This window comes from Pinus tabuliformis, chromosome 6 (assembly GCF_031772625.1).
Source record: "Pinus tabuliformis cultivar Carrire ecotype Pingquan chromosome 6, CPIR1, whole genome shotgun sequence".
Classification (NCBI taxonomy): Eukaryota; Viridiplantae; Streptophyta; class Pinopsida; order Pinales; family Pinaceae; genus Pinus; species Pinus tabuliformis.
The window spans coordinates 51282846-51305105 of NC_142292.1; the positions used below are offsets into that span (position 1 = coordinate 51282846).

The 22260-nt window shown below is 38.4% G+C and overlaps 1 protein-coding gene across 1 annotated transcript; it reads right to left on the minus strand.

Annotated features, from left to right (window-relative positions):
* Positions 1-1053: 1053 nt before the first annotated feature.
* Positions 1054-4111, minus strand: LOC149257161 (pentatricopeptide repeat-containing protein At2g03880, mitochondrial-like). Its single transcript, XM_089413687.1, has one exon. It carries the CDS (start codon positions 3871-3873, stop codon positions 1777-1779), a length of 2097 nt encoding a protein of 698 aa, XP_089269813.1. The 5' UTR covers positions 3874-4111; the 3' UTR covers positions 1054-1776.
* Positions 4112-22260: the final 18149 nt, after the last annotated feature.

Genomic DNA, 22260 nt, shown 5'->3' on the forward strand with positions numbered 1-22260 from the left:
TGCCTCAAGAATGACAATAATAAATTTATTTTTCTCTTTACAACTATTACATAAAATCATATTTACATGTCATTATGAAGAGCGAACCTAGTTACATATTTCAACATGAAGGAGCAGTACCGAAGCTGGTTAGCGCTGGATCAAGGAAGGACTTTGTACTTGGAGAAAGACTCGGTCTAGGGTTTGGGTCTTTGTTGTTCATTGGAAGCAGATGCTGTAAGAAGAGAAGAGTTTTCTAGGTTTTCCCTTTAGAGGGGTTTTGCCCTCGCTGAGAACCTAATTTCTGTGTTCTCTGTCACTACTATTTTTGTTCTTGATTTTGTTTGATAAAAAGATCTAAATAAAGAACATAAGAAGACTAAGAAAGTTCACAAGCAAATATTGAGATTAAGAAAAATTGATTTAATAAGCTGCCACATTGCATTTTCCAACCGGTTAGTCAGCTCATCAGTTAGATTAATTATGTTAATTAGTTTAATTATGCTAATCAGTACAATTCAGTGCAATTAAAGAAGAAGTGAATTTTAGTTATAAAGATAATTTTAAGAATTATAAGAGAGTATTTTTGGGAAGTGCACCATTTATAATGTGGAAGACGCTTTTGGGGGCAAGTGTAGAGTCCATGCAGCCTTGGATAGTGCCTGAATTGGCATCTGCACGACAATTTTCAGGTTTATGTGCTGAGGACTTGTGAGCATTGACATGTGGTTAAACTTGTTACTACTTGTGACTGATTTTATCTCTGATGTTAGTGCTGTTAAATCTGCTATTAGTTTTTCTGTTGATAGATTGCTGGAATTGTTGGTTGTTTGTATTAAATTTATGGTACTGGTACAATCATTACTGTTGCTTGTTTCTATTATTGTGGCTATTAAAATTTCAGTATCCAGACTTTATATATATATTCAAGGTTTGGAACATAAGAAAGCAACCCTGTATAATGTTCACGTACCATGGAAAATTTCAAACCATATTCAAAATATTTTATTTCAATTTCAGCTGTCAAAAATCATTAGGTACTCATGTTTTCAATGTGCCTTTGAAGCCCTGCACTGACTGCTTATGATTTTTTTATTATCACAATCTATTCATTTACAATTTTGTTCATAATGGTTTCGATGATCTGGCACACTTTCCAAATCACTCTCCCCGAAAACGATTCAACAAATTTGCTAAAAGGGGAAGAGGTGAAAAATAAAATCCTTTAGTCTACCTCTCTGTTCTGAAGAAAGGGAAGTCCCACACCACTCATCATCAACAATTTTGTTCATAACGGTTCTGGTGATCTGGGACACTTTTCATATCACTCTCCTCTAAATGATCCATCAAAGTTGCTCAAAAGGGAGGAGCTGAACAATAAAATTCCACTCATCTCCCTCTGTGTTCCCTGAAGAGAGGGAAGTCCCACACCGCTCATCATTTAATGATGAAGACACTTAACATCAATGGCAGTGATTTTAGTTGCAAAAATTTTGTCAATGAATATGGTGGAAGAATGCCCCTCACAACCCATTTTAAAATTAATAACGATCACACTAGTTGTACTAGGTGGTGATTTGATTACCCCAAAGGCTCTGTAGACAAGTAACTTGCTACTTGTTCTCCTCCTCCACATCATTAGACAAGTAACTTGCTACTTGTTCTCCTCCTCCACATCATTAGACAAGTAACTTGCTACTTGTTCTCCTCCTCCACATCATTGATCACAAATCTCATGTTAGGCAGCAGGCACATACCTTGCTGATTTTGTCTTACCCAGAAAAGCTCCAACTTTTCTTATAATTTCTGCATAGACGAGTGTGATTTGTCCTCTATGCAAAAAGTATAGACCTGTTTGTTAACTTCAATCCAACTGCATCCAGGATACTTCTTAACTCCTCTGTCTTTCATCATTTTGCGCACATTCACAATGTCATTCCACTTGCCAGCTGCAGCATAGATATTTGACAATAGAACATAAGGTGTGGTATTTTTTGGATCCATCTCCAAAAGGCGTTCCGAAGCATATTTCCCAAGCTCTATGTTGTTATTGATTGTACAGGCACCAAGCAAACACCTCCAAATAGAAGCATCTGCTTTGATTGGCATCTGCTTGATAAAATTGTTTGCCTCATCAAGATGCCCGGCGCGGCCAAGAAGGTCAACCATGCAGCCATAGTGCTCCATGGTAGGTGTGATGCTGTGGAGTTGAGTCATGCAATTGAAGTATTGCCATCCCTCATCCACTAGGCCTGCATGACAACATGCTGACAAAACACCAACAAAAGTGACACCATCTGGTTTTATGCCAGCTTGTTGCATTTGTTCAAAGAGTGTGAGGGCCTCTTTACTGCGCCCATGCATTGCATAGCCTGCAATTATCAGTGTCCATGACACGACATCTCGTTGAGACATTTTGTCAAATAGATGATGAGCATTTTCTATGCTTCCACATTTAGAGTACATGTCTACCAGGGCATTCCCCACAGATATATCACACTGGAACCCTCTTGTAATTATTTCTTCGTGGATTTCTTTGCCCTGTTCCAGAGCTGTCAAATTCGCGCATGCTGGGAGAACACTGGCAAAGGTTTCCGAGTCTGGCTTTGGTCCTGCCAGCCGCATTTGTTGAAAAAGATTCAACGCCTCTACATGTTGACCGTTCTTTGCAAATCCGGCGATCATCGCATTCCAAGTGACCACATTCCGTTCAGTCATTCTCTCAAAGAGATTAAACGCCTCATCAACATCCCCAATCTGCGCATACCCTGCAATCAAAGCTGTCCAGGAAACCACATTTCGCTCAGGTGCTTTCAGGAACAGCGCCCGGGCCTCATCAACGTGACCATACTGCGCACACCCTGCAATTACTGTTGTCCAGGAGATAACATTTCGCTCTGGCATTTTATGAAAGAGTTCCAGTGCCTCATCAATACGACCATTCTGTGAATATCCTGCAATCACGGCATTCCATGAAGCCACATTTCGTTCAGGCATTTCATGAAAGAGCTTCACTGCTTCATCAATGTTCCCACTCTGTGCATATGCTGCAATCATGGTAGTCCAGGAGATCACATTTCTTTCTGGCATTGTGTGAAAGAGCTCCAGGGCCTCCTCACAGAGCCCATTGCGAGCATATCCTGCAATCATAGCATTCCAGGAGACCACATTTCTTTGAGGCATTTTGTCGAACAGTTGGCGTGCACCCTCCAGACACCCACATTTTGCATACATATCCACAAGGGCACTCCCCACAAAAACATCCCACTGAAAACCTTTCCTACTTATTTCTTGATGAACTTCCTCAAGGGCAGGCAAGCTATGGCAAGCAGGCAGAACAGTGGCAAAGGTGAACTTATCCGGTTCAATACCTGTTCCCTGCATCTGGTAATACAGTGTTAAGGCTTCCTCGCTCAAACCTTGCCTGACATAAGCTGCAATTAACGCAGTCCATGAAACCACATCCGCATTCGTCATTTCGTTCAAAAATCTGTGGGCATCAGCCAGAACCCCACATTTGGCATAGATGCTCAGAAGTTTATTCTGCAAATGAATGCCTTGCAATATGTAACCCGTTTGGATGACGTGGGCATGGACTAGCTTGCTCTCTGGCAATGTCTTGTCATTGAGACAGCATTGCAAGAGAGAATTATACGTAGATGAGTTTGCCCAATTGCCTTGTCTGTCCATAACACACAGCAACTGTAGCGCCTCCTTTAGTTTCCCCTGCTTACATATCATGGTTATCAATACATTATCAGCAATGCATGGTCCTTTAAGAGGATTGGTTGTAGTATTTCTGCACTGAAAATGAAGTATTGGCTCGGCAAATGACGGCATCATAAGCATCTTCTGCTTCGTAGACGCTAATGGCCGCACCATTGCCATCGACATTGGTGATTGGGATTGACGGTGGGAATCATGTTTTTACAGGAATGAGACTGCAATTCATGGAACTCGTATTATGGACGGATTGAACTACTCACATTCCCCAGTTTGGTTTTTATAGCTATTGTACATTTGAATCACTAAATCATCTAATTTTCTCTTTTTAACATTTGAATCACTAAATCATCTAATTTTCTCTTTTTAAGAGTAGCATCTCAGTCACTATGGCATTTAAGCTCAGGGTTTGACTATTGAATGGTTAGTCTGAGCTTTCAATGTTACATTTAGAGCTAAAGTTTTGATACATTACATATTTGAGCATGTGTTAAGGTAATTATGATGATTTAAAACGATGTAAATTTAATGTTATTATGATGATTTAAAATTTATGTAAATTTAATGGTGTAATAAAATATAATAGTTTAAGATTATTGCTCTAAAATATTAGAGGGGTTATGATTTTATTAAAGGCTTATTACCTAAAATATTTAGAAGGGTTAGATTTAAGACTTTTGTGATTCATAATGGATGAACCATGTTAGTTGATTCAAAACGTCAACCAAATCCTAACAATGTGATTAATCCGGAAGACTTTATCTACATTATGGAAATTGTAAGAATCTTTTATTTAATAGGCAAAAGTAATTTTAACTATCATTTCACTATTCCTCCTCATTCTATTGACTCTAGAATTCATTCTAGAACTCTCACTTTCACTTTCTTTTCATGTAGTTATGGAAGCATGGGATGAGTACATATATTATGGAAATTGTAAGAATCCTACATTTAATAGTTAAAAGTAATTTCAACTATTATTTCACCATTCCTCTCATTCTATTGATTCTAGAATTCATTCTAGAACTCTCACTTTCACTTTTAATGTTGTTCATGTTGTATTCACCATCGCTATCCATGGAAAATTTGATTGTAGTGAGCCCTTTTTAGAGGAAATTGCAAAATTTTAGATAAAAGCATGGGTATAAGTGAACATAAAGGTTAGGCAAGTTAAGAAACCTTCACCTACTATATATTACCACTCTTTAGATGTTTCAGAAGCCAAGTATTGATCTGGTAGGAAGTTCTCATAAAGCATACAACAATTTGAACTCTTTTTACACACATTGAAGGATACAATGAGTGACTATTGAGCATAGAAAGGGTAGGCCTTCCTTGTGATGGGAAATGGAAAGAAGATCTTTCACTATTGATCACTAAAAGAGATGCATATAATCTTTCTGGTTGTAAATAGTTTTGTTAAGGAAGAGAGTATACTAGCTAGATTGAAAAAGAGAGAAACATGTGGATTGTTTCCTTTTGCTCTAGTGGTCTCATAGCCCAACATAGGGGTGGTATCTACAGTTGATACCAATGATTGGATGGAAAATTTCTCTTGCAGTTAGTTTCTTAGTTTCTTGGACATTCTTTAGTGAAAAATATATGTTATGGTTGTCTATAAATGAGGATTTTTTTTTTTAATCTTTGTATTATGCATGTTATGTGTGACTATATCTATTATTTCCATTGTGTTTAGTTTTCATGCCTAAACATGCATTTTATTAAATTCAAGACGTTCCTAGAAGACTTGATTAGCTTTTATTACAAAGGAATTCCCTCCAAGGGGTCAAATTTTGGAAGCTTATGTCATATTTACATGTCATGTGGTTAGGATTACTGAGTGGGGATATTACATTGTGGTGTCAAAGTCATTGGTTACAATGGGATACATAGGCCCTAAATTACAATCATAATTACTGTATAGGAAGAAATACAATGTACATATGAGGTGTTTGACAAAATGGAAATTAGAAAGAAGTATAGAATCTCGTATAATCTTACGATGGAGAAATTAATGGCTTTACATGTTCAAAAGACATTTTTTATAGAGTATATTGGATGGGATGGAAGTGCTACAAATGAAATTCAAGAAGTTTAAAGTTTGGTTCTGTGAGAAATGTTATAGATATCATTCTTTATAGTAACATAAATTCGATTTCTAAACAATATAGTCAAACTCCACTTGCACTGGAAGTCAAGTCAAGAAGGCGATGGTGAAATTTATCGCAGAAGGATGCATATAATGTTGCATGGAAAGTGTGTAACAACCCTGGTAAAAAATCCATGTAATAAAGTTAATAAAGGCAAAATAATTACCATGGTCATGGGACACGTATTCTAAGATGAATGTTGGGCAAAAACATAGTGATGGGGATCACTTGTGATTAATTAATGGCTAAGGAAATTGGCAAAGGCAATGGCAAAGGGTCTGGAAAGCCATGTGGTATTAATTGGAATTTTATTTATGAAAATAATGGAAATTAGGAGAGAAGTGGAAAGGTCACAGGTTGCATTTGAGGAGGAAAATGAAGGAAAATAATGGAAAATTGAAGAAAATATCGGCCTCATTAATAAAAAGGCTTATGAGGATCAGGTGACAGACTTTTGAAAGTTCAGTTTTGGAGCTCTCTCTCTATTCTCTCCTCTCTCTCTCATACTCTTTGACACTTCAAGTTTTCTTGGAGAACTCTTGGAGGAGTGTGGCATACTTGGAGTTTTGGAGCAAGAAGGCAAAGGAAGAGCAGGAAAGTGCAAGAGGACATCGGGATCAGTAGCTACAACGAGTTTTTCTTGTAGGTATCGAGTTGCATGTATGATTTCCTTGCTAGTTTGGCATGCACGGAATATGCATGTGGTTTCTTGGTTATGACTTGTCATTGGCATAGAGGAATGCCTAGATTTACAGTGAATTTTCTTAGCCTTTCCATTTCTTGGATAGACATGGTGTTGTGGGTTTCTTTCCTTTTGTTTTCTGGTTGGTTCTCATGTTCCTTTGATTGTGGGTTGCGTTACTAGTTCCTTGAAGCCTTGGTTAGACAAACGCTCTGGAAGCCCTGTAACAACTTGGATTGAGTTACTAATCCTTCAATCCTTGGTTGGAAAAATGATTTGGAATCCCTTGGAGGGTTGAGTTACTAGTCCTGGAAGCCCTAGTTGGACAAACGTTTTGGAAGCCCGGTGGCAGTTGTCGGTTGAGTTACTAGTCCTGGAAGCCCTGGTTGGAACAAGCGCTATAGAGCCTTGGATAGCTTGGGTAAAGACTAATTTGGTGATGGTTAGTGATGTCCGACTGTGAGGTGGAATCATTGGTTGAGGGTTGAGGTGGTTTGGCCTCTGGAAGCCCTAGTTTGGTTTTGTTGGATGTGATCCATGAGATCCCACATTCATGCTTGGAATATGGCATGGGGGTGACTAGCTGAGAGAGAGAGAGATTTGGTTCAGCCTAGTGTACGGTTTGGTGATTCGTGGAAGTCCCAGACCTAGTTGCATTTTGCATATGTTAATAAGGGCTTCTTTCCTCTTGTAATTGATGGGTAAATATACTTGTTTATATTTGGTTTTTATGGTTGTTATATCCTTTTTATTTATGTTGGTGATATGTTGATTATGAGCATGTTTTATGATAGTGATGATGTGTGGCTCTCATAATGTTTTGATTTGTAAGTGAATGAACAATGAATATATGGCCTAATAGACGATAATGCAACTAATGTGATAAGGCATCAATGCTTCTTAGCGATTGTTAGATAAGTATTCTCAGATAATGCAACTGATCTGATAAGGCATCACATGTTTTAATCACTAAATCATCTAATTTTCTCTTTTTAACTGTAATATCTCAGATTTGGCATTTGGAGTTACTATGGAATTTAAGCTCAAGGTTTGGCTACTGAATGGTTACTCTGAGCTTTCAATGTTACATTTAAGGCTAAAGTTTTGATTAGTGAATTATTTGACATTACATATTTGAGCATGTGTTAAGGTTATTATGATTATTTAAAACGATGTAAATTTAATGTTATTATGATGATTTAAAATTTATGTAAATTTAATGGTGGAATAAAATATAATAGTTTAAGATTGCTTCCTAAAATATTAGAGAGGTTATGATTTTATTAAAGGCTAAGAGGAAAGAGACTTTATGGGAAAGTAAATCCTTTATTATGAAGTATCTTTGTCATTGTCAAAACTCATTTTCTTTTTTATTATGTGTTTTCAGTAAGTAATATATTTCCTTTGGTTTATTAAAACCAATAACTAAATGCATAAAAGAGGTTCGTAGAAAAGTATTTTCATGTAGTTATGGAAGGATGGATGAATATATATTATGGAAATTGCAAGAATCCTATATTTAATATCAAGAGTAATTTCAATTATTATTTCACAATTTCTCTCATTCCATTGATTTTAGAATTCATTTTAGAACCCCCACTTTCGCTTTTAATGTTGTTCATGTTGTACCATCGCTATCAATGGAAAATTTGATTGTAGTGAGCCCCTTTAAGAGGCAATTGTAAAATTTTAGATGAAAGCATGGCTATAAGTTAGCATAGAGGTTGGGTGAGTTAAGAAACCTACACCCACTATACATTACCACTCTTTAGATGTTTCAGAAGCCAAGTATTGAACTGGTAGGGAGTTCTCATAAATCATACAACAAATTTAACTCTTTTTACACACATTGAAGGATACTATGAGTGATTATTGAGCATAGAAAGGGTAGGCCTTCCTTTTGAGGGGAAATGGAAGGGATCTCCTTCATTATTGATCACTAAAAGAGATGCATATAATGTTTTTGGTGGTAAATAGTTTTGCTAAGGAAGAGAACAAACAAGCTATATTGGAAAAGAGAGAAACATGTGGCTTGTTTCCTTTTGCTCTAGTGGTCTCATAGCCCAACATAGGGGAAGTATCTACAGTTGATATCAACGATTGGATGGAAAATTACTCTTGTAGTTAGTTTCTTAGTTTCTTGGACATTCTTTAGTGAAAAAGATAAGTATGTTATGGTCGTCTATAAATGGGAATTTTTTTTTTTAAATCTTTGTATTATGCATTTTATGTGTGACTATATCTATTATTTCCATTGTGTTTAGTTTTCATGCCTACACATGCTTTTGATTAAATTCAAGACATTCTTAGAAGACTTTATTAGCATTTGTTACAAAGGAATTTCCTCCAAGGGGCCAAATTTTGGAAGCTTATGTCATATTTACATGTCATGTGGTTAGGATTACTGAGTGGGGACATTACATTGTGGTGTGAAAGTCATTGGTTACAATGGGATATATAGGCCCTAAATTACAATCATAGTTATTGTATAGGAAGAAATATAATGTAGATATGAGGTGTCTCATATAATGTAGAAATTAGAAAGAAGTATAGAATCTCATATAATCTTACGATGGAGAAATTAATGGCTTTGACATGTCCAAAAGGAATTTTTTACAGAGTATATTGGCAGGGATAGAAGTGCTACGAATGAAATTCAAGAAGTTTAATGTTTGGTTCTGTGAGAAATGTTATAGATATCATTCTTGAGAGTGACATAAATTCGATTTCTAAACAATATAGTCAAACTTCACTTGTAATGGAAGTTGAGTCAAGAAGGTTATGGTGAAATTTATCGCAGAAGGATGCATAGAATGTTGCATGGAAAGTGTATAACAGCCCTGGTGAAAATTCCATGTAATAAATTTAATAAAGGAAAAATAATCACTATGGTCATGGGACACATATTCCAAGCTGAATGTTGGGAAAAACATAGTGATTGGGATCACTTGTGATTAATTAATGGCTAAGGAAATTGGCAAAGGCAATGGCAAAGGCTTGAGGCATTAATTGGCATTGTATTTATGAAAATAATGGAAATTAGGAGAGAAGGAAGGTGAAAGGTCATAGGTTTCATGTGAGGAGGAAAATGAAGGAAAATAATGGAAAAATGAAGAAAATATAGGCCTCATTAATAAAAAGGCCTCTGAGGATCAATTGATAGACTTTTATCAGTTCAGTTTTGGAGCTCTCTCTTTCATACTCTTGGACACTTAGAGTTTTCTTGGAGCACTCGTGGAGGAGTGTTGCATACTCTCTCTTTCATACTCTTGGACACTTAGAGTTTTCTTGGAGCACTTGTGGAGGAGTGTGGCATACTTGGAGTTTTGGAGAAAGAAGGAAATTGAAGAGCAGGAAAGTGCAAGAGGGCATTAGGATCAAAACCTACAACGGGTTTTTCTTGTAGGTACCGAGTTGCATGTATGATTTCCTTGCTAGTTTTGGCATGCATGGCATATGCATATGGTTTCTTGGCAATGATTTGTCATTAGCATGGAGGAATGCATGGATTGACGGTGGATTTGGTTAGCCTTGCCATTTACTGGATAGCCATGGTGTTGTGGATTTATTTCCTTTTGTTTTCTAGTTGGTTTTCATGTTCCTTTGGCTGTGGGTTGAATTACTAGTTCTTGGAAGCCTTGGTTGGAAAAATGCTCTGGAAGCTCTTTAACAACTTGGGTTGAGTTACTAGTCCTTGAATCCTTGGTTGGACAAACACTCTAGAAGACATTCGTGGTTTGAGTTACTAGTCCTGGAAGCCCTAGTTGGACAAATGCTCTTGAAGCCTCACGATAGTTATGGGTTGAGTTATTAGTCCTGGAAGCCCTGGTTGGAACAAACACTCTGGAGCCCTAGATAGCTTGGGTGGAGACCAATTTGGTGATGGTTAGTGATGTCTGACCATGAGGTGGAATCACTAGTTGAGGGTTCATGTGATTTGGCCTCTGGAAGCCCTGGTTTGGTTTTGTTGGATGGGTTCCATGAGATTCCACATTCATGCTTGGAATATGTCACGAGGGTGACTGGTTGAAAGAGATATTTGGTTCAACCTAGTCTATGGTCAGGTGGTTCGTGGAAGTCCCAGACCTGGTTGCATTTTGCATATGTTAATAAGAGTTTTTTTCATCTTGTCTTTTATGGGTCAATATACTTGTTTATATGTGGTCTTTATGGTTGTTATATCCTTGTTATTTTTGTTGGTTATAAGTTGGTTATGAGCATGTTTTATGATAGTGATGATGTATGGCTCTCATCATGTTTTGATTTGTAAATGAATGAAAAATGAATATATGACCTAATAGATGATAATGCAGCTAATGTGATAAGGCATCAATGCTTCTTAGCGATTCTCATAAAGTATGAGACCCATATGCTTAGATTTGTTTTTATGACCCGTCGAATGCATATTTCTGACATGTTTGATGAAATTCTTGTCAGGGATAGTAGGGGTCCAGTCAAGTCCTTGTTCAAGTATTTGCATTTGTACCATTTTTTCAATGTTACTTTTCATTTTTGGAGTTTCCATGAAGTTCTGGGCAGTGGCTTAAGTCCTGGCCCTGAAACGTGGCACATGAGAATCCGGGGTCATTGGCTCTGAACTAGCTGGAAAATTCCCCAATCACTTGCATGCCCTTGTTATGAGAGCGACTAGAGGGTCTCGGTCACATGCATGCCCATGTCATGGGAGCGATTGAGGCCCTTGTTCAGTAAAATGCTAATTTGTCTCAGGGGTTGATCACCTAGAAGGGTTGATTGGCTCCTATAGGTTCTGTGACATGTGTAGAAGGTCAAATTGGTTGTGTTATGTCAGTTCCACTTCCTTAAATCTACATGGGGAGTTGAATTATATCGTAGTATCCTCTCATCATATGTTTACCCAAAAGACCGGTTAACTTGGGTAAATGTGGGAGGAGGTGTTACAGAGTGGTACTAGAGCATGGTTCACCCCTTGGACTGGATGGGTGGTGTGTTGGCCATGGATTCATGTCAGTTGCATATATGTATTCCTTATGCTTGTGGTCTATGTGCTTGTTGCATATGCATGGTGGTGGTCATAGTTGCAGTGGTGTCGCCATGTGGAAGTTGATGGCATTGTTGTTGTATGTGGTCGTCATGAGTGTATGTCGGTTATGCATTGATTATGCTTGTCAATGCTTATATATTGTTATGCATACATTGATATGGTTGTAGTTGTCATGCATGAGGTCATGGTGTGTGGTCGATATGGTCATGCATTGATGATTGGATAATGATTGAAATGATGATTAAATATTGATATGATTATGTTTATATATATATAGCGCTAATTTGGTTGGTCTTGCAAACGAGATATACTCCCATGAACTACACTGAGGTACGCTAGTTTGTTTATGATTTAGTTTAGCTGGCATGATATACCTTGCAGGAAGAAAACAATAAAGATGACTAGGAAGATGGTAGACTACATTTCCTTAGACTCTCCCTATGGATTAGATGAGCAGCGTGGTGTTGGGAATTCTTCTAACTTAGCAGATGCATTGAGAAGTTTGAAGGCAGAAATAAGAAGTTTTAAAGCATATAATGACAGAATGATGCAGGCACAAGAGAAAAAAGAAGAAGTCTATGCAGTAATTCTTCAGATTTTTTTAGAATTGCAGAGACATGGACCACTTCAGATCAGCCATGAGCAGGGGGATAGAACTAATGGGGCATATGGCAGTAAATCTCATTGTGGGCATAGGTCGGATAGAGATGACACGATTAGAGATGGCAGGTTCTTTGATACTCCGGATAGGAGAGATGATGGACACAGGTACTATTCTAGTTCTGGTTTCGACAGGTATTATGATCATCATCATTATCACCCTCGCAAAAGGAGTGACAAGGGATATTTTCCAGATGAGTTCAAGAAAGAAAAGCCACCTACACTCGATGGGGAAATGAGGAAGTCATAGGATGCAGAAGCATGGTTTCTTTGGATGAATAAGTTCTTCAGGTTGCATGGTTACTTGGAAAACATGAAGGCCATAATAGAGACATTCTGTCCTAAAGGTAAAGCATATATCTAGTGGGAAGATGTAAAAAATGGCAGAGGTATTTATGAGCTGAAAATGGGATCTATAATCGATGAGGATTACACTAGCATATTCTTGGAGTTATTGATGTATATGCCTTACCTCAAGGAGGAGAAGGCCAAGATTCAAAGTTCATCACTGGGTAAGAGCTTGTACATTTGAGTTGAATGGTATGCTTACATTAGCGCATTTGAATGTACTTCCATTGGGATCATATAGTATGTTGTTGGGCATGGGTTGGTTATATCTTCATAGAAAAAAAGTTGATTGTTATGAAAAATGGAGAATAGAGAGTCTTACATGGTAAGAAGAAGGCAACATCAGTCAGAATGGTTACAACTATGCAGGCAAAGAACAATTGCAGGAAAGGGTATGATATATTTGCAGTGTTTATTTCTAGTGACAAAGGTAAGGAATTTGAGGATGCAGATGTCTTGAGCAGGAACCCAGTTCTACAACACTTTCAGGATGTGTTTCTGACAGATATTTTAGAGTTTCCACCTCACGGGGAAGTGGATTTTTCTATTCAGTTGGTACCAGGGGCAACACCAACATCTAAGGCACCATACAGGATGAGCACACCAGAGTTGGTAGAGTTGAAGTTGCAGTTGAAGGAAATTCTTAACAAGGGATACATTAGGCCAAGTGTATCACTTTGGGGTGCACCAGTATTGTTTGTGAAGAAGAAGGGTGGTATTATCAGGTTATGCATTGATTATAGGCTGTAACACCCTCCTCCTAAATCTACCAAAGTAATCGGCCAACCAGCGTAAACATGTGATGCGAACTTACTATGATATGATTCGACCTTTGAAGTCACCTTAAGGAAGTGGAACTGATGGAAACACACCATACAAACCTTTTACATCAGAAATAGAACTCCAAGGAACCATCCCAACCTCTTAGGTAACCATCCCCTAGGTACCACTGAGTTCTTAGAAGAATTAACCCCCAGACGCTCCCATGATATGGGCATGCATGCGTCTAGAAGGCTTTGGACGCTCCCACATCCTGGTATGCCAACGTCCAGGGAATTTTCTTCCCATTGTTGTGCCTGCATCCCCAGGATTTGAGTCACTTTTTCAGGCCTAGAGCCCAAGTCACTACCCAGAACTAAATGAAACCTTTAGAACAGAAATATAACAATGGAATGATGATACAAATGCAATTACTTGAACAATCCCTTGATTGGACCCCTACTAGCCATGACAAACATTTCACCAAACATATCACAAATATGTAATCTACATGTGTAAACAACAGATCTAAGCATAGGGGTATCATAGTCATCTGAGAATCACTAAGAAGCATTGATGCCTCAACACATTAGTTGTAGTTTCATCCATTAGGCCATAGATACATTGTTCATTCATATACAAGTAAAAACATGATGAGATCCATACATAGCTATTGTCATAATACATGTTCATAACCAACATAATAGCAACAGAAATACCAAGGAAATCATAGCCATATCATCCACGTACAAACCATTATAATACTCATGAAATAAAAAGGAGAAATAACCTCATATTAATAATGCAAAGGCCAAACAGTTGTGGGACTTCCACGAACCACCCGACCATAGACATGGCTGAGCCAAAAATCTCTTCAGCTAGTCATCCTTGTGCCATATTCCAAGCATGAATGTGGGATCTCATAAAACACATCAATCAAATACCATTCATGGATTCCAGAGTCCAAACCACCTCTATTGGAGAGGTAAATCCCCTCTACGGATAGAGGCGATCCCTACTAGCCCAGAACGGGTCTAGCAACAATCAGTCAATGCTACTATGCAAGTTCCTAATTGCAAATAAAAGGTAGGCAATGAAGACCTACTTGGATTCCAACGCTAATGTTTGATGAAGAGACGTCGCTCTCGCTCCTTCGCTTTGGCCGGTCACAATCCTCCACAATCCTCGTGGATAGACACCTGCACACACAAAGAGAAACACAAACACAAGCGTGAAATCTAATAAATGCAATTATACATCAGTCAGAAAGGACATAACTCACATTAACCATTACAAAGACAAATGAGAGTGGAACCATAATAGTAGTCATTTATTATTAATCAATAACAGAGAAGAGTACAACCAAAGTTCTGACGTCGAATCCTTCTCAAGAGGGTCCAGCCAGCAAGTCTCTTAAGCATTCACCCTTGGAGGTAGATCTCCCAAGACAAAAACTCTCTCTCACACAAGTTTACACAAGAAAGCAACATTTCACAACCTTCCTTAAGCTCTCTAGCGATCCCACACTTGTCACACCAACTACCTACTAGCAGCAGCACTCTAAGCACTATCAATTTCACACTGTCAAAAAAAACTAGCTGCTCATGTGAATGGTAGAGGCTTAAATAGGAGAAGGAGTCTCCATGAATGGTGGGAAGATGAGTTTATCTCCAAGGAATGTGGCTCAAATGACGAAACAGACATGCCAGAAAAGGGAGGGCGACATTTACAAGGCCAACAACCAGGTCTGGAGTCATCTGGAAGGCCAGCTGTTAGAACAAACTCGCCCAAACAAGATCAGCGCGGGTGTATAACTGCACTGGAGCGCTGACATCGCATCTAAATAAAAGGGAAGGTTATGTCAGCGCAACCCAATATGAATAGAAGATGCGCTGGTTCATGAAATTCGACTAGCGCGGGAAACACGTGTGCTTCCGTGCTGGCAGCGCATTCGTTGTATTATGGGGCGCGAGTCAGTGCGGTTATTTTAATAACAGTCGCGATGATGGGAAAAACTTTGGCAAAGTGGGTCATTTGGCAACATTAGAGAGCATGAGCATGATTGATTTGAACTCATGACACAGTAGGGAGACTGACAGGGAGGCAGTGACAAATTACTGTGTAACAACCTCAACCCATCAAATAGTGATTCCACCTCACGGCCGGAAATCACAAAACCATCACTAGATTGTTCTCTACCCAAGTCTTCCAGGGCTCTAGAGCATTTGTTCCAACCAAGGCTCCAGGACTCGTAACTCAACCCTCAGTTTCTACCAGGCTCGAGATTGTTTGTCCAACCAAGGCTCCGAGACTAGTAACTCAACCCACCAAGGGCTCTAGAGTGTTTTTCCAACCAAGGCTCTAGGACTAGTAACTTAACCCAAGTTGTCACAGGGCTCCAAAGCATTTTTCCAACCAAGGCTCCGGGAACTAGTAACTCAACCCAAGCTAAAGGAAACATGAGAACCAACCAGAAAAACAAAGAAATAAACCCACAACACCATGGCTATCAAGGAAATGGCAAGGCTAGGAAAATTCATTGTCAATCCAAGAAATTCTCCATGCTAGTGATAGATCCTAACCAATAAAGCACATGCATATGCCATGCATGCCAAAACTAGCAAGGAAAACATACATGCAACTTGATACCTGCAAGAAAAACCTGATGTAGTTGTTGATCTTGATGTCCTCTTGTGCTTTCTTGGTCTTCCTTGGCCTTCTTGATCCAAAACTCCAAGTATGCCACACTCCTCCATGAGTGCTCCAAGAAAACTCTAAGTGTCCAAGAGTATGAGAGAGAGAGAATAGAGAAAGAGCTCTAAAACTTAATTGAATAAATTTTGTGTATTGGTCCTCAGAAGCCTTTTTTATTAATGAGGGCTCTATTTTCTTCATTTTCCATCATTTTCCTTCATTTTCCTCCTCGCATGCAACTTGTGACCTTTCATCTCCCTTTTCTCCTAATTTCCATTATTTTCATAAATAAAATGCTAATAAATGTCACTTTGCCTTTCCAAAGCCTTTGCCATTTCCTTTTCCAATTTCCTTAGCCATTAATCAATCACTAGTGATCCCCATCACTACACTTTTGCCCAACATCCAGCTTGGAATACATGTCCCATCAACCGTGGTTATTATTTTGTCGTTATTAACTTTTATTACACAGATTTTTGACCAGGGTTATTACACAATAGTCGAACAAAGTGACCATCAAGAAAAGGTATATGTTGTCGAGGATTGATGATTTGTTTGACCAGTTGAAGGGATCCACAATGTTCTCGAAGATTGATCTAAGATCAAGATATCATCAGGTACACATTAAAGAAGAGGACATTTACAAGACTGCTTTCCAGACTAGGTATGGACATTATGAATTTGTTGTAGTTCCATTTGGTTTGACTAATGATCCAACTACTTTTATGTTCTTAATGAATAGTGTGTTGTGTCCTTATCTGGACAGATTTGTTATTGTATTCATTGATTATATATTGGTATATTCTAAAGATGAGGAAGAACATGTTGAACATTTAGTAGCAGTATTGAGATTGTTGAGAGAGCATGAGTTGTATTCTAAGCTCAGTAAATGTAATTTCTTTCAGATAGAGGTACATTACTTGGGGCATATGTTCTCCAAGGAAGGCATAACAGTGGATCTGGAGAAAGTAAGGGCTATCATGGAATGCGAATCACAGTCATCATTTTATGGATTTTCCAATAAGTCTTCTTAGTATGATGATTCTCTACCTGAGACTACACCAACCATGGCACTCCCCCCAGAACAAACATGCTCACATCAATGTTAACATTTTTTATTTCTAACCCAATGCTAGTCTAGTTTACATCAATGTCAACATACCAAGTGCCACCAAACAATCAGACAATGTCACTTGTCCAATAGGTAGGCCTCTTTCCCATTCTCTAACTTCTTTAAGAAAAATTCTACATTCTTTGTCTTTTGTTCTTCTAAACCAGTCCACTAGGTCTAGGGAATGCACCTTTGTCCGCAATCATAAATTCCCCATAACAAATTGGAGGCTCCACTAGGGAACGATTTTTTCCCTTAGCGGTTTCCTTTACATCGTTGCTTTTTCACCTCTTAAATTGATCTTGATTGATTACCTCAGACCTTTATTGACCCTAGGAAAACCATTCTCTGAACTTGATTTAATGTTTTGTGTCGTATTTTGGCCAGATCTACCTCAATGCATCTGCTGGTCTGGAGACAAAACTCTTCTGCACACCCTATCCTTTTATGTACCTACACTGCAGAGCACTGGTGCATGTTTTTCACCTACGTTGATCCTTGTAAGATGCAAAAAATTTCTTTTCTTTCTTTTCTCTTTGATTTTCTTTAGTCCAACTTGTTTTCCTGTTGTCACTGAGTGTGTCTTTTCCTCTAAAAATCCTTCACTTAGTTTTCTTTTGGTTTTGATAGCCTTTGGTAAGAATTTGTTTGGATTTTGCTTTGTTCTTGTCATTTAGGTCATTGGTAAACATTTTCTTCATTAATTATTTGAAGAAATTGATACCACAATCATCATTCTGTATGGTTTCTGTCATCAACGATTTATCAAGCATCTTAGTTTTCATTTCATTTTGAAACTAAAAGGATTGAAAAGAAAAATCTTGTCATTTTTCATTTTGCATTGCATTTAGGGCTTTGTGTGTGAAATTGGAAATTGGAATAGTTGCATTAGGGAAATTCACTTAACAAACTTTGTTTGTTGCATTACTCTTTGTTTCTTCCCTCCCATACAGATTTTCATTGAAAATAAAATATTTCATTTTATCATGCTAGATTGCATCTTTAGGATATTCAGGTGAATTTCGTGGTGAATCATTGAAAATTGAAACTTAATTCAAGATAAACTCTAAAATTTATTGAATCAATCTTAAGAAACATTTGAAACATTAACGCAAACATTTAGAGGTCTAGGCTAGAGACGTGTTATGGCATCTATAGACATAGGAGTTGTCAGTTTTTGTCATCATTGCATTTTGGGGGTGATATCCCATTCCACGTACGTAAGTGTACTGAACCATTCTCCACATACCTCCAATTATATCGGATGGCACTCCATGCATGAAAAGTATATGGGAACACTCTCATCATATGGTTACGCATTAGACAACACTACTACACATTGTGCTTCCACGTACCTCCAAGTATATTTTGGAAGTCCCCTATAGGTTGTTATCTCACCATAGGTAACTGAGTCAGTCGACTTGCACACTATGATACACAAAACAAAACATTCAAGGAAATTTCTTGCACGTACATAAATCCTTGGTTTACCAAGATGGTATATTGCAATTCACAGTGACTTGGTAATCATTATCTGCCTAGTTACCCCGTTGTTTTATTTTGTGTCTTTAATTTCTAAAATCAATTAATTGACCGCGAAACAACTCCTTAGTGGATCTTTGGTTGAGACTAATGGCGACAGTTCCCGAGTCTACCAATCAAGGAAACCCCTCTCATGGGAATCTTGGTCCTTTTCCTTCTTTTGGAAATATTGGTGCTCCTTATATGGAAATGTTGTCCCTTCCTAGATTTGCCATTGGTTTACCAGTTTGCTTATTTTCGACCTCCTTGGTTCTGAATATCCAAATTGCTTCTCAACCAAGTAGTCCTCCACATGAACAACATCAACCTCAAGCTGATCATTAAGTTGACCATTTTTCTTCTTCACCAATTGTTCCTTTATCCCTTTCTTCCTTCTCACCTAGTGAAAGTCTTGATTCTAGTAATTAGGAAGCTAAGAATAAGAAGAATAAGCAAAATAAGTAGAGGGGCAACCAAGCAACCATTGCTACGAATGTAACTAGTATGAGGAATCAGTCCAATCAGCCCCACAAACTTAAATCCCCTTGCAAGTTATGTAAGGGTGACCACCTTCTTAGAGATTTTCCCAATATTCCTAAAGTATTAGAAGTGTAGTCCATAGGCTCACATCAGCCTTTGTCGTCATCTTCTAGAGATCATGCTGGAAAAAACCCATCAACTAGTGATAATAAGGTCCATGGAAAAAGGGGTAAATTTAAGTTTCCATGTGGGTTATGTGAAGGGAATCATCCTATTCACATTTTCCCTTATATGGACGAAGCCTCAAAAGTGTTGGAAAACCTTACAACTTCTCATCCATGACTTTTGGTTAGTTACTGGAAGCTTTCCCCTAATCCTCCACTAGTTGATGAAGTGATTGATGAAAATCCGTCTCCATTCAATCCCACTCTCTCTGAACGTCAATACCATGAGTTCGTTCCCGACCAACCATTGGTTGAGATAATGGTTGACTCGACTCCACCTTCAATTGATTGTACTTTTCTCGTAGAGAGTGAGTCTCATATCACTCAGTTTCTTCTCATTTCTTTAGATTCCAATGAATTGGGGTCAATCCTCCCATTCCAACACCGCAGGGGGACAATCATCACATTCCCACAACACAGGGGGGAAATCATCTTATTCCCACAACACAAGGGAGTGGCGACTCCACTAGGGATCGAACCTAGAATCCCTTCAGTTGATATCTGCTACAATACTCCTAAGCCTTCATTCATGTCTGTCATTTCTGAACCAATTTCACATCAATATCATTCTGTCTCAAATCTTGATACCCATTTCATGTCATTTATGGGGGATACATCAAGATCCTCCTGTGATGGGTCACTTCTTGTTGACATCAGCTCATTATCCAGGAAGTTGACTTAGAAACTCCCTTTGGTACCTTGGGTCCTTCATACATCAATGGCAATTTTCCTTGCTCTCAATGACAGGTTTTCATCACTGCCCTTTGACTGAAATATTTTGTGTGGTGTTCAACTTCAACTCATTCATTCACACCATATAAATTGTACTTTGGTACCTTGAGAGTCATTAACATCAATGGTGGTTTATCTCGTGTCTGTTAATGGCTTATATCATTGGCTGGTAATCATATGGTGTATACCATGTTCAACTTTAGCTCATTCATTCACATGGTTAGACTCGTACATTGGACGATCGAGTGAATGAGATAGAAGACCAAGGATCTAGTTCCATCCATCTGAGTTGTGATTCTAGGATTAATGCAAGATTACAAAGCATGATGGCCATGATCATACAAGAAGTCATCCAAGTAAGGGTCCACTCTATGTCATTAGTGGATAGACTTCTTGATCATTGTACATGTAATGTTAGCTTATGTGTTGAGCATGGGTATGCCTCCCTCAAAAAAGATATCATGATGAAAATGTATTGTACCAGATGATTATCTCGACCAGTTGTTCTTGATCTAGACTTGTCACAAGGCAAAGCACTTCAATCATCAACTGTCGTTTCAAACTTTGTACTGTAGGGGGAAATTTGTCATAGGCCATTTTATCACATCTAGTCAATAGGCCTAGAAACTGTATCAATCAACATCCTTGAACATGTTGTCATCATCTCCTCACAAATCCCTAGGCATGGCCTTTCCAAAAAGTATGAGTTTATGGGATTAATTGCTCAAAATCAATGTTTTTAGCCCCAGTGCACCCTGTCCCTTTAGCCACCTATGTTCAAAACTTGTTTCTCCCTTCTGCACCAGCGTTGGTTAGCACTAGTTGCTCCTTTTTTACAAGTGCGTTGATTCTAGAAATTTAGGAAAAGTAAAAAATATTCTGAAGCTTCCTCTTCCAAAAGCTTCCAAGGGTTATTTTAACTATTTACCATGGATAAGAGCTTGAACCCTATCTGATCCTACATTGGATACTTAACCTCGTATCCCTTGATCTCATCCCCCCATCATATGTGGATCTCAAGTCCATAATGGTAAATCCTAAACTACCATCATTCTCCTATAAATTTATTGCCATCCATATCATTAAAGTTGGCTTTTGGAGATTGATTATGCCCTTATGTTGTTGCCTTGAACCTAAAAGAGTCATCATCTTCATGCATTAGGGTTGATATTAAGGTGTACTTTGTGGCAAGGAAGGATAAGTCAACTTGGGGATACTTCTACAATATCAGCTACTATTTATGGTTGTAAACCCTCTCATATTTATATTAATACAAAGAGTATCTTGTTTTCCTATATGTATTGTATTATGTTTTGTAGGTTTTAACCCCGTACATAAATTACCTACATACGAATTCTAAGAACACAGAAAAATAAACAATGCGAGAGCATAACACATCAAACACATATACACAGAGATTTTCCCCTGGATCCCAAAACCTGGACTACCAGCTTAATCTTTCATTATGTTCCTTTCAATGTTACAATACATATTTATACATGCCGAAGCATCCAATACCATGGACCAAAAACCATTATGTCCAAAACCATGGACCGAAAACCATCGTGCCCAAAACCATGTGCAAAAATCATGCACAAAACCATAGGTAGGTCCGCCCAACCTAATATAGGGTCCAAAAACAAAATTTTCTGGGGCGATGCCCTAGACCCCATAGAGTGGGGTTACCTGCACCCCTCAAACCCCCTGTGAGCCCCCCGCTACACAATCAGTGCAATGAAGGCGGGGGGCTCCGCCCCCCCTCTAACCCCCCAATTAACTACGTGGGCTAGTCATGGAAAGAATATAACACAACCCAACATTCTCCCACTTGTTGTTTTCTTTCCACAGGGAGCCATAAGAGAGCTTAGTCATTTATCCAGCCCTGCAATGCCCATTGTTTCACTACACCAATAGAACTTCTTAGAGCTCACATATTTTGTCAATGCATCTGCAGTATTCTTCAAAGTGTCCCCCTTTACCAACAACACCTTTTTGTCTTCTATCGTATCCCTCACAAAGTGATACTGAACATCAATGTGCTTTCTCTTTGAATGATATGCAGGGTTCTTTGCCAAGAAAATTGCACTTTGGTTGTCACAGTCTATCCTTATAGCTCCCTGTACTAACCCCATACTTGAACACAATCTCTTCAACCAAACTGCTTCCTAGCTTGC

What these genes read in the sequence shown, in the direction of transcription:
- LOC149257161 (XM_089413687.1), bottom strand. Translation starts at nt 3,873, where the DNA reads ATGTCGATGGCAATGGTGCGGCCATTAGCGTCTACGAAGCAGAAGATG.